Source organism: Anopheles marshallii, chromosome 3 (assembly GCF_943734725.1).
Source record: "Anopheles marshallii chromosome 3, idAnoMarsDA_429_01, whole genome shotgun sequence".
Taxonomy (NCBI): Eukaryota; Metazoa; Arthropoda; class Insecta; order Diptera; family Culicidae; genus Anopheles; species Anopheles marshallii.
Window position 1 is genome coordinate 44,462,089 of NC_071327.1, and position 13,935 is coordinate 44,476,023.

Sequence of the window (13,935 nt, forward strand, 5' to 3'; positions counted from 1 at the left end):
GTATTAAGGAATCGAATACTTATTCTCACGTGAATCGAAGCACATTCAAATTTGATATTTATACGTTTATGTCAAGAATTACAATAAAATGTTATGAAAATTATTTTTTATAAGGATTAAATGTAACGTATGTTTTACGTATTTTACGTACGTATTTATAGAAATTTGCAATTTAAAAACTGTATTCTGCGTGCAGAATTCCGTGAAATGTCAAATTTTTAAAATTCGAGTCTCCAAATCCGTGTAACTCGGGTATTGACTGTAATTTTTATTTGTAATCCTACTAGATACAAAATTTTACTGCATGACGGTTTCAAAACGATCAATATTTTGGTTCAAAGCATGACATAAAATTGTCCTGTAACTGATACCATATGACCATGAAATCTCTAGGGTGATTGGAGCACAAGAGATTATGGTTTTAAATTTCTCTCTTTGTACTTTCTTACTTAATGCTTTACGTAGTCTATACCACGGAGAGTGTACGATTTATTCTACAGGAATAGTTCGTACACACTTTGAGAGGGAGCAAACGTAGTTTCCGACATTCGTTCATTCAGCATTTACGCAATAATAAAAAAGCGTTTATATCAAGTGTAAAATGAAGCTCAAAAATGCAATTTTCGGTGGAATTACGGTGGTAATGTTTTTAATGATTATTGATACAGAATGTTACAACCCGTCAACTGCCCTCGGTAACTAATTTGTGCGAAGTAACTTCAATAGAGTGTGCGAAAAGTTAAAAGATCCTTCATATTACAGAAATGATCCATCAGAACCTTTGTGTTTGCCCGTGTGGAAATCGCAAAGGAGGAAAGCTTTATACTGTTCCTAGTGTGCGTGTAAGTATATTTATGTTCCATCATTTATATTTTGAAAAAATGTACCACATTACACATTTCATACTCTTTTGTCTAATTTCAGCTTAATTGGTACGATGCTATGGCACACTGTAATTCAATCGGCATGTCGCTTGCTACGATAAAGGATGCAAATGATCGACAATTGTTGCAGCTGTATTTGCAGTCAAACAAATACAACTTACGGTCACATCAAATCAAAAGTGCAAATCAGGTACCGTATTGGATTGCAGCCAATAATCTTGCTGCCGATAGTGGTCTTCGGTGGGGTCTCAGCAATCAAGAAGTAAAAACATCTGAATGGAAATTAGGATCAGCACCGCGCAATGATCGATCCGAACGGATCTGCGTTTACATACTGGGTGACACTATGCAATGGGTTCCAGCTCTTTGCGATGGTGAACCGCGGCAATTTATTTGTGAATATTAGCAAGCATGAGATCACGATTAAATTAGCAACACGGTCTGGCAGTTATTGATCAATAAAAAAAGAAAAAATAGATCACGATTAAAGAATAAATGTTGTTGCATTTTATTAAATGGACATTTCAATGCTCTCGAAATTGTTGGCAAACAAACTTTTTCCGCTGTGTGCATTGGAAATCATTCCACCTGAGCGTATCCTTCGCAATGGCCGCGCATCTTTCTGACTGCTGTCCATCCTCATCTAGAGCATTGTTTGGTTCACCATCTGTCCAGTTACTGTATGTTACCGGACGTCCAGTAAGGCCCCAACGATGGGTTCCTTGTACACCCAAATCATTTGCACCGATCCAGAAAAACTCCTTCTCTTCTTCGGGATCTTCTTCCTGAATCGTTTGATGCAAAGCATTTGCTTCTTCCTCATTTAACACCTCAGCTATCTCCATTCCGACACTATTGCAGAAAGCAACTGCACCGAACCAATCACTGATCTGGGAATAGTCAAATTACAGTTAGTGGGGAACACAGGAAACATTGCCAGTATTGTCATAGTACCCGATTGCTGGAAACATAGTACTCTTTCTGTTCAAACGGCTTGCAAGGGCAAAGGCATGGATTTTGCTGCAGTATTCCTTAAACAGGATAGAAGAACAAAAATTAATTCTACAGGATAGAGTGCAAAACTGGCATCATACTCACCCTCCACATTGTTTGCTGTAGTTAGATTACTCCAAGCAACGGAAAACCCAGCGATCAGTATTACTATTGAGTACAAACCCATTACACAGTGTTCTTTAAAAGTCATCACTTGTATCCGTAGGTTACAATACAACTAGAGGCGAAATAGAAAAGCTTACTTTATGTATAAATGAACACAAACCGCGCTGTGTACGTTTGCCAAAGAAATCTCCACTACAATGGGATGGTCGGCGATAAGACGTGTGCCGAGAAGGCTACATACAGGTCAAATTTCATTGATAAGGCTTGGTATTCCCCTTGTTTGCTTTCTGAACCTTAAATAAACGTTTTTTATTAACATAGGTGCGGAATAGTGTTGAAATAATGTTTCTTAAGATTTGTTTAAGATCCGAGGTTTTTTTTTTGAACAAAATAGAATATGATAACGAAAACTAGAACAAGAACAGATTATGAGAAATTTTTCTCTTTCGACTGCAAATCGCTACCTCTTATATTTAATTAATAATAGCCTAAAAGAATACAAATTGCAAATTTTTAAATCGCTAATCATGTCGTAAACTATCAATAGGGACTCATTTGATTTGGTTGTAAAATCCACAATTTCCATTTCCAATCCACAATTTCCATTTCCAATTCCAACGAAAATACGATAGACAGCTTATTTTCTTTCTGGGTTTGTTATATTTTGTGCAATGTGAGTTTTGGCAAATATTTTTTTTATTAATTACACTACACATTTCTGGCCAGTAATGCGAAACCTTATGTACATATACTTAAAAATGTGGTTGAGAGCGAAGAAACAAACACATAAACGAGCACGATGCCGGGTGAGAGGGTCAAAGGACAAAATCTAACGCGAATATAAATGATGTACTAATTATGAAATGTCGATGGACAAAGAGGATAAAACACGAAGACAGGATGACAAAAGTGCACGTGCAAAACGCGTCCAGTGCTGTCTACTAACTGCATAACGGCTGATTTTAACCGAGAGTAAAGAAACGGTGAAAAGGCTAACTTAAATCACTATACTTTGTTCAACGCCCATCGTACACGACCATCGTGGTAGTTGCATCGATCTCGTATGTATGAACTATATAAATACTACACGATAGAGTAGAGTGGAGCGACTTCGAGGTGAGGAGAGCGGAGTTTGGAGCCATTACTACCTCCAAACACTCGCATTTGTAATGACACACTTTCATTGAACACAAATAGCATGACAGCACGAAACAGTAGCGTTGTGAATGGCTTCCGGTGCCGATTTTATAACTGTGGTGAGTATGAGAAGCTAAAAAGGATTCAACGAAGAGCTGGGACTGGTATTTTCCGTTTACTTCGAGGTGGAACGAACGGAAATGCAGGTGGGCGGAAAGGCAACACGAAATCAGTCCGGCAATCGTTTAGACCTCGCAGATGAAGTACGTTTCGAAGCTACAGGGTGTGTCGTTCCACTTGAGACCCTTGCCATCGCGGTTCCACAGCTCGAGACAGTGTTCCTCCTCACCGTTTTCGTAGCGGAAGTTGTTCGGTTCACCGGCGTTCCAATTCGTGAAGGAAAGCGGTCGCCCGTTCGACACCCAGAAGAAGCTGCCTTCTTCGGCCAGATCGGTACCAGAGGTCCAGAAATGTTCCGTTGCAAGACCTGCGATAGAGAGAGTTAGTGAAGTGTAGCAAAAAAACCTTCTTTTATAACAAGCTTACCATAATCTTTCACATATTTCTCCAACCGATCGTTTTCTTCCTGTGTCTGTATACTAGCGAGCTGCATTCCGTGGAACCGACAGTACTGCAGTGCCTTGAACCAGTTAGCCTATAAAGAAAAGGAAGCAGATACATGAGTTTGAATAACTTCTCGGTTTTACGTAGCTCGCTTTTTAAAACATACTTTAAAGAAAATGCTAAGATAGTAACGCTTTTCTCCGAGCTTCAACAACGGCATAGTCCATCGTGGCGGTGCAGACGATTCTTCCACGCAGTTTGGACAGTCTGTGAATTAGGCAAGCAGAAATAAACATATTTAATCATTTAAATTGCACTTGAATTACAGCTTACAATTTACCATACACACTACGAATATATTACATCTTAACCCTTTTTATTGTCCCAAGTTTTTCAGAAGTAACACTTCTTTTTATTGTATGGGATGCATTTAACCCCGCTATACACTATTTTTATTGGAAGCTACAACGACTAGCAAAATTAAACATAATTCGCATTACAATATCACTTGTTATCAAATTAATTTGACCGTTGAATAGTTGAACACTGTCTGTGTGACATATGTACAATCTACAATACAAGCAGAAAAGAGTCATTAATTGGGTAGACCGATGGACGTTGATGCCCAAATTGTATACACAATTTAATGTAACATAGTTTAAATTAACTTCAAGCTGTAGATAGCTGTAGTGCATAGTATTAAAAAATGTAAGTATTATATGAATGCAACTAGGAGATTAATTGTTTATTGTTTAATGTGAATAGAATATTAATTATTTATTAAATCTCAACTTTTTGAAAATGCGTATCGTAGGTAATTATTCATATCCATTTAGCATTTTTGCCATAGGCAAAAAAGAAAAAAATTAGCTATAACACGCGCTCGAAATCATTGCGAGAAATAACATTTACAACAGAAAATATTGAAGCTTAGTCTCAAACGAGCATTATAAAATTAAGGGGAATAAATTGCTTCATTTCCAATTTTACTTTTTATGCTCTGTTTCCCTCAAATGATAATAGAGTTAAAAAAAATGTCAGACTGCAGAAAAATGAAACCACTATTTTAAGACTCCGTTTAGAAGGCCAAGGTTTGGATGTTATTCAAACTGAATAGCTAAGCTCCTACAAAAAAAAAAAAACTTGCCAAACTGAGTTGGGGAGGATCATTTGAATAGAATTCCGATAAAGCGGCATTATTTTTCAAGAGCATGTTTTTCAGCGAGGATATGTTGCAAGCCAACACAACACGACAGACACGAACAAGATTAGATGAACCGTGACATACGGACGGCAATGCACCGTGGACGGATTCCATCGAAGCATGATCGATCAATATGTCTGCTGGATGGACAAGAATTCATCCTGAACCACGCAGCTTCCGATCACGTACGTACTGCTAATCAACAGGCTCGTACGACACACAGGTGCATTAAGGTTAAGGTCATCCGACGAAGTCTCCGGCAGGATAATGTGTTCTCGGTTGTGCATTAATTAATTTCCCTCAGCAACCGAGCTCCCGTCAGATAGGTATTGACAGACAACGTGCCAAGGTTTCGCGCAGCAGTGCAGCGGTACAGTTTGACAATGTGAAATATGACAGGGAATATTATTACAGGCGCTTGAAGTGAAAGGAGTCTGCCTACGGAGTCTCTTCAGTTACGTGCTAGAAGTGCCATTGATGGTATTTCTTCTGGTTTTTATTTCTAGCATGATCTTTTGCCGACAATGTAGATGATTTTGCCGTGATGATAGATGATGTCTGCAACGAGTCATAAATTAGCGTGCTTCAGGATGTGATGTTTGTGGCCAAAAAGTTACTTAGCTGCAGTTCTGTATGACAGTCTCAGTAAATGGACGTCAATAGCTTGCCACTATGCATAAACTCTCTTCATTATTTTTTTTTCTTCTAAACGCTAGAACACGATTAATGATGCGCCGTACCGACTATGGCGCAAAACTTGTTCATCATCCTTTCCATCTTGGAATGCTACATTCATCGTAGCAGAAATAAAGAGGAAACATTACGCCAAACAAATGGCGTTTAGCTTTGAGGACGAATCATGCACACTGAAATATGATCGCATTTCCCAACCTTTCTACAGACGACCATACCGAGGCACCCGCCGCACGAGGGTACTCCCTTCGGAGCTCATCATTGGGATTCGTGATCTGTGTCCATTAAAGCTGGTGCTTCTTATGTAAGCGATGTTGTAGTTGGTCGAATTGGATGAACACCGCAACCGACCCCGTTCAACCCCCGTCCGACCGAGTGCCCATTGCGTAATGGCGTCGCGGGTATGGAGATAATTCAATTTTGACATTCCCGTGCGAAGACGGAAACCTCGGTAGGACGATCATCTCGGTACTCAAAATACTCGATCGAAATGGGAAGGATCGTATCAGAGATATTAATTTTTCGTCTTTCTGCAAAAGGAAGATGATAGGATCAAGAGAAAAAAAGCCACAACCCTACTACTCGCACACATTCTCCCCTAAACTCTCGCACTTCGCCATTTCGACCCCCATTGACATCCGCACAAACTTTTCGGGAGGTTAATATGAGATTAATTGTGCAGTTATGCCTTGACATTTATTTCACAGGTTATGGTGACAAAAGCGGCACATTTATGGGGAGCTGCGTGCGCAAATGGCATGCACCTTGAGGAAAAGTCGTTTGCACAAGCGGTCAAAACACTTCATCTTTGCCGTACACATCACCTTTACGCTGCCAAATTGGTAGGGTGAACTTTGGGGTTTGCTGATGGTACAATGGTTTGATTTCGGTGTTTCACACATTCATCCTTAGTGAGGTATTGTGAAGTGCAGAAGCGGCTTAAGGTCTGCATGTTAAGTTATCAAGCATTTGTTTGTTCACCTGTATAATAGGTTTGCTTGAACAGCAGAAGAATTATTTATTTGTTCGATGAAAAATACCAAGGATTAAATAATGTGTTCATATGTGTCAATTTTGACTCTTTTTCCTTTTGCTTTGATAATAAATTAACTAAATTAAAAGATATTGAAATAGCAAGCACAACATATTAAAATTTTGTACATAAATGAAAGAAATTTCGTAAAATTGTTTTGTTGGAAACAAAAGCAAACTACTGTACCAAAATATTCATCACTTTATAATTCTGTCAGGACACACAGATTAATTTCTCTATGAAACTCGTTCGAATACTTCCTCATGATCAATCTTTTCTGCCTCAGGGAAGGATACGTCCATGACACTCAATCACCAATCGGTGTAAATGCATCCGGTTTTATCTTCGTCTAACGCATTAACCGCACAATCATAAAAGCGGTCCATGGCGTATAACAGACTCTCTTCAAGTGGTCATGGGGTCACTCAGGGTATAGCTGACTTTGATGGGAGATTCCTATGACTATTCCATTTCATTCCATTAATTGTATTGTTAGGCATCTACTTGGTTCATCTGGCGAAGAATGTGCATTTGTTCGCTCGTTAAGCGGTGGACCTCGTAAAAAGATGTCGATGAAAATCTTGATGGAATTTGAGCATCGCGAGAAAACGTTCAGTTAATGCTCAAAATGTCATTAAATTCACATGGACACCGGGTTAGTATGTAGGCAGTTACGAGGATGAAGGAATTGAACGTCACCTTGTAAAAAAAAACAACGAAAATGACAGCGTCCCTGAGGCAGGTTAGTGATGGGCAGGTTACGAAACTTTTGAGCGCCATCGGGCAAGGAAGTTCATTGCGATCTTTGAGGTTTGTGCAGTACAGCTGTGCAATACAGCCGATCGATCCACAATGCCAATCGGTTTCTTACACCGCAATCAACAAATGCATAGAGTGTGCGTACGCTTTAGCTCCGTCGCGCTCGAATCGCCCTATCTGTGTGAAACAATTCATTTGGGCAGCTTAAAACCGTATTATGATCACGCAAACAAGCACACTGTGCAGAGAGTATATGATTGATATGAGGCAATGCAGGTGCGTTAAATGGATGCTTACCAGAAACGACAGCGAGGCTACAACATACATCATAATTTCGAGTACGCATACCGCCACACAAATACGTTGCCCGTGGTAATTTAAATACAATTCTTCGTTAATTTTCTGTCCAATCGGCGCAAGAGGCACAGCGTACGGTTTTGTCGGAAGGTGTCTCAATAGTGACAAATGTACGCACCGTGATTGATACGGATCGCGCATATTTTTCCACCCCTTTGCTGAGTAGTGGGCCGACTGTCCACAAGTGGGAAGGGCACATGCATGTTGCGTTTCATTATGTATATGCGTTCGACATTCTGTACCATTTGATTCAAACCACACCAAACTCCTGCTGTGGCTGGTGGCTAGCATGGCTTACGGTAATTCGTTTGCCGGTAATGGATGATAGCGTTACCTCATACCGTCACCGGTTTTAACACATGTTTGATTAAACCACCGATCGCACTGCGCACGGCGGGGTTAAGATGGATGGATTTTCGATGGAAAGGTTAAGCCAATTTATTAGCCACTATTAGCCACGAGCCTGTTTCTAACGAGTCGAGATCGGGATGAATGATGTTGAAAAGGAAAGTATCATTAGTAAAATTCATCAAATTGCTATTTTTGCTCAATTTAGAGTGCGCAATTTGTTGGGCAAAGATCATGGCCATGAACTAAAGTGTTTGATGGATGATTGATATGTCTTGAAAGAATCAAAAAATATCTTTATTAGCACTGCACAGTTTATTGCTAACTTTTTTGTTGGGAAACTATTCAATTAGCAGTTCAAATTATTTATCGCATTCAATTACTCGAAACTTAGTATTTCACAATATGGGAATTCTTTCAATCTGGATTGATGAGAATTTTATATCCGGCGACATGGTAGTTTTCAAAACCAATGAGAAAAGAAACCAAAGAAACGTTTGTTTTGTTTGTTTGGCCGAACAGAAATGGAACAACAATTTCTCTCAGATCTCAGAACAAGTTTTGTTCATTCATAAAAGAAACAAAAATCGTAAAGGCATCGTAAAAATCAAAGAAAAAGCAACAATATATTTGCAACGGTAATCAATAGTGGCTTTAAGCATGATTTACCGTGCACCGCAAGGTTACCGCGAGAAAACAAACCACCTAGAACAGCCTTCAGCATGTGGAAATGTACCAATTGTTTATTGAACCTTCTCGGTTTGAGCCACATGCCTGCACGCACCGGACAAAGGGAGTTTTTATTTGGGAATCACAAACCATAAACCTCCACAAAACAGCCATTGGATTCGACACCTGACCGGAAGCTTGCGCCATCGACGACGTGGCCCCTTTATTTCACGCAACCAACCCTCGAACGTCTCACGCACCGCTTCGATTGAAATCGAGAATGACAGTGTATGGGAAGTGTAACGCACCGTAGACTGTTGCGAGATCAAGTTTCAAACAAACGAAGTGATCTGGCGCACCACCATTTGCCTGTAATTAAGGTCATTATTGCGAAAGGATATGTAAGCACGGTAGCATAACATTGAATCAATCTAGCACGACTGTTCCCATCAACAGCAGGGTACCCTCGAATCAAAATCGTCCCCAATGTATCAACACGTAACGTAATCCAACCGATCCGCGTAATCCTGGCCCTATTCCATCATGCCACAATCGGACCGGATAACACCGTTCCCCCGTGTGCCCGTGCACGAGCCAAACCGGATCGTTTCGGTGTGTGGCGAAGGGTCACTTTCTTCGGCATAATTATGTTAATCGTTAGTCGCGGGCCCACCATCCGGGCATGAAACGTGCACCGAAACAGTCGGTGCTTTTATCGCTGTGATGTCATAAAGCTAGAGAGAAAGGCAAGACGGTTTCATCTCCCAACAAAAGCATCCAGTTGTTGATTTTTTTTTCATTAATATCACATAAACACACACACTCGCACACAGACACGCGAAGGAAAGAATCCACCTACCACCAACAGAGGGGTAAATTAAGGAATGATAATTATTGGTACCGTGAGAGTTGCCCGCAAGAGCCTTTGGAGTTGCGCACTGAATTACACTTTCACTGAGCAGCACGACCAACACTGCCAGGACGAAGCCCATCCGATTCCATCGCACACAAACAAGCTTTTTTGGTTGCATCATGAAGCTTTGGTGGAACTTTGTGTGAAGATCAATATTATGAAGTCAGCACTTTTCAACGGGTACGGTTATTTGCACTGCTCACTACAAAAGAGTGTTGGTTTATGGTTTATGTCTGCGCGAAAAAAAAAAACACTTGTATTCGCACGACCTAGCGGAGCTAATTAGGATGCACTTTACAATTCATGCATACAATCACGAGAAGATCACGAGTCTCAACTATAAGATGAAGCCACACGCGCCACGTACGTGAGCTTTGTGATCAACGACTGCCAAACCGCAACTAAACACGCACGCGCTCGAAAAAAGGCACCAAAGACGCCGTGCATGCGAGCCGGTGTGCCTCCCTACCACGGTGCACAAAAGCCACCCCCTCCCGACACACGATACGAAAGATCGAACGAACGGCGAACGAATCAACCGAAGCAACCGATCGACAAATGGATGCAGCGGGTGCGCTGCGTCTTCACCCGAGCGAGGTTCGTCGCTTGTCGCGTTCGAGCGCAAGTCTTTCGTTCCATCACCAGCAAGCGCAACCAGAGGAAGGACGAACATGCGAGGACAACTACATGGGAAATCGGATCGGTTTGTGACCGTGCGGGAGCTGGTGACCAAACCTAACCTTCCCCCAGTTTTGCACACACACTAAACCGCAAGGCCCCAAGACCTCCGTTATGCTAATGGTGCTGTTTAAATCATTCGAACGTACAATAACACACAAAACAAAGCAAAAACTAAAACAAGACAGGTGGCCTTGGGAGGTGTGTTGGTGAGAGTGCCCAACCGCCCGCTAATCCGCAAGGTGGTTCTGTTCTGGGGTTAGTTTGTGGGGTTGCGAAAATGAAGAGCATAACCAACCAACGGAATGCAGCATTTGGTTTCGACACCACGGTACGAAGCGTGCGTGAATTCTAGTGCCATCTAAGGGTTCCTCCGTGCTTGCATACCCTGCGTACCCTGTGGTGGGTCAGCCTAGTGCCGTCTTTTACGCTGGGCAATATCTGATCGGTGAACCGGTTTCAACCGACTCGTGTTTAGGAGAGATGAGTCGGAAAGGGTTCCAATGCATGGCGGACTGTACACGCGTTTTGTTTTTTTGTTTTTAGCTGTGAGCGTCTTACATGAGAGCACCTCAGCTGACCACAGTTACTTGGAACCGGACGACAATCTTTACATCATCCCCGGGATGATGATGGGCTGAGGAGGTGAGAAAGAGAGATGGTTTACGTTTTCGTCGCCACTGTACGGAGGTGGGAATTGAACTACCGAACGAGATGTGTTTGTTGTTTTCTCTCTGCCTTGATCAAACATTTCAAAGACGCAGAAGTACGTCCGAAATAGTAATAATAAAAAACACACACACAAAATGGAACATATCTAACGGCAGCTTCACTGTACTTTAAATCCCTCAAATCGTGTGGCATCGGATCCCAACCGGTGTAAACAAAGTGATTACACAAGCATGTCTGTTTCTTCGTGCTCTCCTTTTATAGGATGTAGTGCCATTTTTTACATGCCAAGGAAATTTGGGCATATCAGTGGGAGCGAGTTTTTTTTTCTCCTCTTGGTGGTAGCAGTAACCGTGCTAAGCACCGTTACGTTCACATCAAGACGTTTTGGAATGAAGCACCCAATAACAAAAGGTGAAGTAATATTAAATGTAATGGAACACATAATGACAGTTGACTTGGTTTGAGCTTCCTGCTTCATTTACGCGTAAGAGTTGTTATCTTTAGATTTATATTCGTTTCAAACCCTTCTGGAAGTTTGAACAATCTAAACGTGGCACGAAATCTGCTTGCCCTCTAGCGACGCGAAGCATAAATCACTCACGGTGGTCAATGCTTACCGACAGCCATCTTTATCCCCCTACAGACCAACAGAAAACCACATGAAAAATGGTTTCGATAACGAAAGATCGTGTCATAGCTGAAATCGAAAGTAATGTCATGTGGGACGAAAAGGTGTCCTGTCTTCGGTGCTGCTTGCCCACCTGATCAGATCAGACGATAGTCATCCTTGAGCTGAGCTTTCGAGCTTGATCTCGGGTCACAGTGAGTAGTTCACATGTGCGCGTCCTGATTACGCCGGTCGCCCAATATCGCGGTCCACCGGTACGGGCATCACCAACAACCTTGAGCAAAAGTCCAAGTGAATGGGGAATACTCTCTTTTTCCACTGAAAACAATTGCAACCATATAACGAATACAGACAACTCAAGGATTATTACACTTTCCAGCGAGTACCGCTACCGGGGATTGTTTTTGTATTGCATTTTCTGGACGGTGTAACTTCAGGTCAGGGAAACCACATTCTTAACACGTTCCAACGGGAGCAATGCTGCTGCACGCTGCCACTTTGGAAGAGAATGGAGAATTGCTGTGCTAATTACCCGACCAGCTGGTAGGTTTACGCTGAGAGCTGATTGCTCGTTTGTCGCACTAATGCGAATTGGAGATTATGACAAAATTGTGCTTTTTTATCAAAATCAGGTCAATTTAATTCCCAACATTTCCAACAACATGGTTTTGTACGTTAAAATTACAAGCTGTTAAAATGGCACCGCTTAAAAATCAATGTCGTCATGGGGCAACAAGCAAAGAGTTGAACGCAGTTGGTGCCAATAGCAGTCGCGCTTGCAGTGCTTACTATTGATGTAAACAAACATTTCAGAGAATGCTGATTGGTAATAAATTCCAATTAAAATGGAGCGTTGTTTGCGTGTTACATAAGCGCTCATTCTGGCGGAAACATTCCAGTTTATAGTGAATTAGAACAATCTGCATACCGCGGTATGTGATCCGATGCAGGCTGGGTGCTAAGTAATAATAATAACAATTAGCAAACATTGATTATTTATGAAGCAATCATATGGTAGTAGGTATCCCTGTCACGACATGAATGTATTTTGCCGCCAGCTAAATAGCTTGATTGTGCTGCGTTCGTTCGAACCGTGCGTACACCGTGCAGAAGAACTGTGATTGGGTTGCCTTCGGAACACGTCCTCTTCGTTCGATCGTTTACTGTAAGGCTGCGAAAACATGGGATCGGTTTCGATGGATGTTTAAAAATAGTGCCTTCAACCTTCACAGGCCGTAACTGAGCCAGAACTCGTTCTGATTCTTGGTAATTCTAGATCACCGCTCGGTTCCACCTCGGTGATACGCGCACAAGCGCTCCGGTGTGGGAGGTCATTGTGTTTCGGTGACATTTAAAATCTTCTTATTGCAGGATTCATGTTTCCGGCTAGACGGATTCACTCGCATTGTATAACATATTAGCATATTAGACTGATTATGCCGCAGAGGGTGCATTAAAGCGAATTGTGAATAACTTTGAGAGTCTTAACTGATCGTTGGAGACATAAAAGTTCAATCGCATGGATTCCTTAAGAGTTTTTAGAAAGCGTAGAATTGTTTTAGAACTATACTACAGAACAAACCACATTAAGCTTAATGTCAAAGTTCTTGAGATATCCGATCGGTTGGTTGATATTTCAACGCACAGCACATTTTGGGGAAGATCGTGTAGTACTGAGAATGTTACAAGTGTTATATCTGTTAATTAGCATTTGACATTTGTTTGAATGGCTTCCATCATGGAGGAAGAATACAAAAGGAAGAATTCGCAAAAATGGATAACATAAATATGGCAAACTTTATTCCCTAGAAGGTTTAAACAATGCAAAACGAAATGTTAACCAAAGATGGACAAAACGAAGCAACAACGAAATCAGAAAAACCATGTATTGATGGTGTGCGAATCGGTTAAAATACCATCTCCAAATACCAAATTAAATTGACCGGAGGGAACAACGATATTAGTGAGGCAATGTGTTAGCAAAAATAATTAAGTTAACTACCAAAGCACCAACCATAGTTTATTGGTATACGAATATAAACAAATGTCTATTATAATTGATTAATAGACGAACTAAAGTATTTGTTGAAAATGATAGATTACTCACCAACAATTGGAATCATCTTACCTTGGCCATCCTGCCCAGTGAAAGAGAAAAAGTGCAAATCCACTGTAAAAATGGTGTCTACGAAAGAAACATAAAACAATTCTGACGTTTCCTTTCTATCTTCACAGCTTTAGTACGATTTATTCATGATGAAAACATTTCAATCAGCC

At 41.1% G+C, this 13,935-nt stretch overlaps 3 protein-coding genes across 3 annotated transcripts; 1 reads left to right on the forward strand and 2 right to left on the reverse strand.

Annotated features, from left to right (window-relative positions):
• Window positions 1–601: 601 nt before the first annotated feature.
• LOC128712662 (uncharacterized) lies at window positions 602–1,290 on the forward strand. Its single transcript, XM_053807550.1, has 3 exons — window positions 602–695; window positions 763–842; window positions 925–1,290. Exons 1-3 carry the CDS (start codon window positions 602–604, stop codon window positions 1,288–1,290), a joined length of 540 nt encoding a protein of 179 aa, XP_053663525.1.
• Window positions 1,291–1,408: 118 nt separating this feature from the next.
• Window positions 1,409–2,088, reverse strand: LOC128712663 (C-type lectin domain family 4 member M-like). Its single transcript, XM_053807551.1, has 3 exons — window positions 1,983–2,088; window positions 1,839–1,915; window positions 1,409–1,774 (listed from the first exon to the last, which is right to left on the reverse strand). Exons 1-3 carry the CDS (start codon window positions 2,086–2,088, stop codon window positions 1,409–1,411), a joined length of 549 nt encoding a protein of 182 aa, XP_053663526.1.
• Window positions 2,089–3,385: 1,297 nt separating this feature from the next.
• Window positions 3,386–13,795, reverse strand: LOC128712664 (C-type lectin 37Db-like). The gene is made up of 5 exons (XM_053807552.1): window positions 13,787–13,795; window positions 9,663–9,816; window positions 3,871–3,971; window positions 3,687–3,795; window positions 3,386–3,627 (listed from the first exon to the last, which is right to left on the reverse strand). Exons 1-5 carry the CDS (start codon window positions 13,793–13,795, stop codon window positions 3,386–3,388), a joined length of 615 nt encoding a protein of 204 aa, XP_053663527.1.
• Window positions 13,796–13,935: the final 140 nt, after the last annotated feature.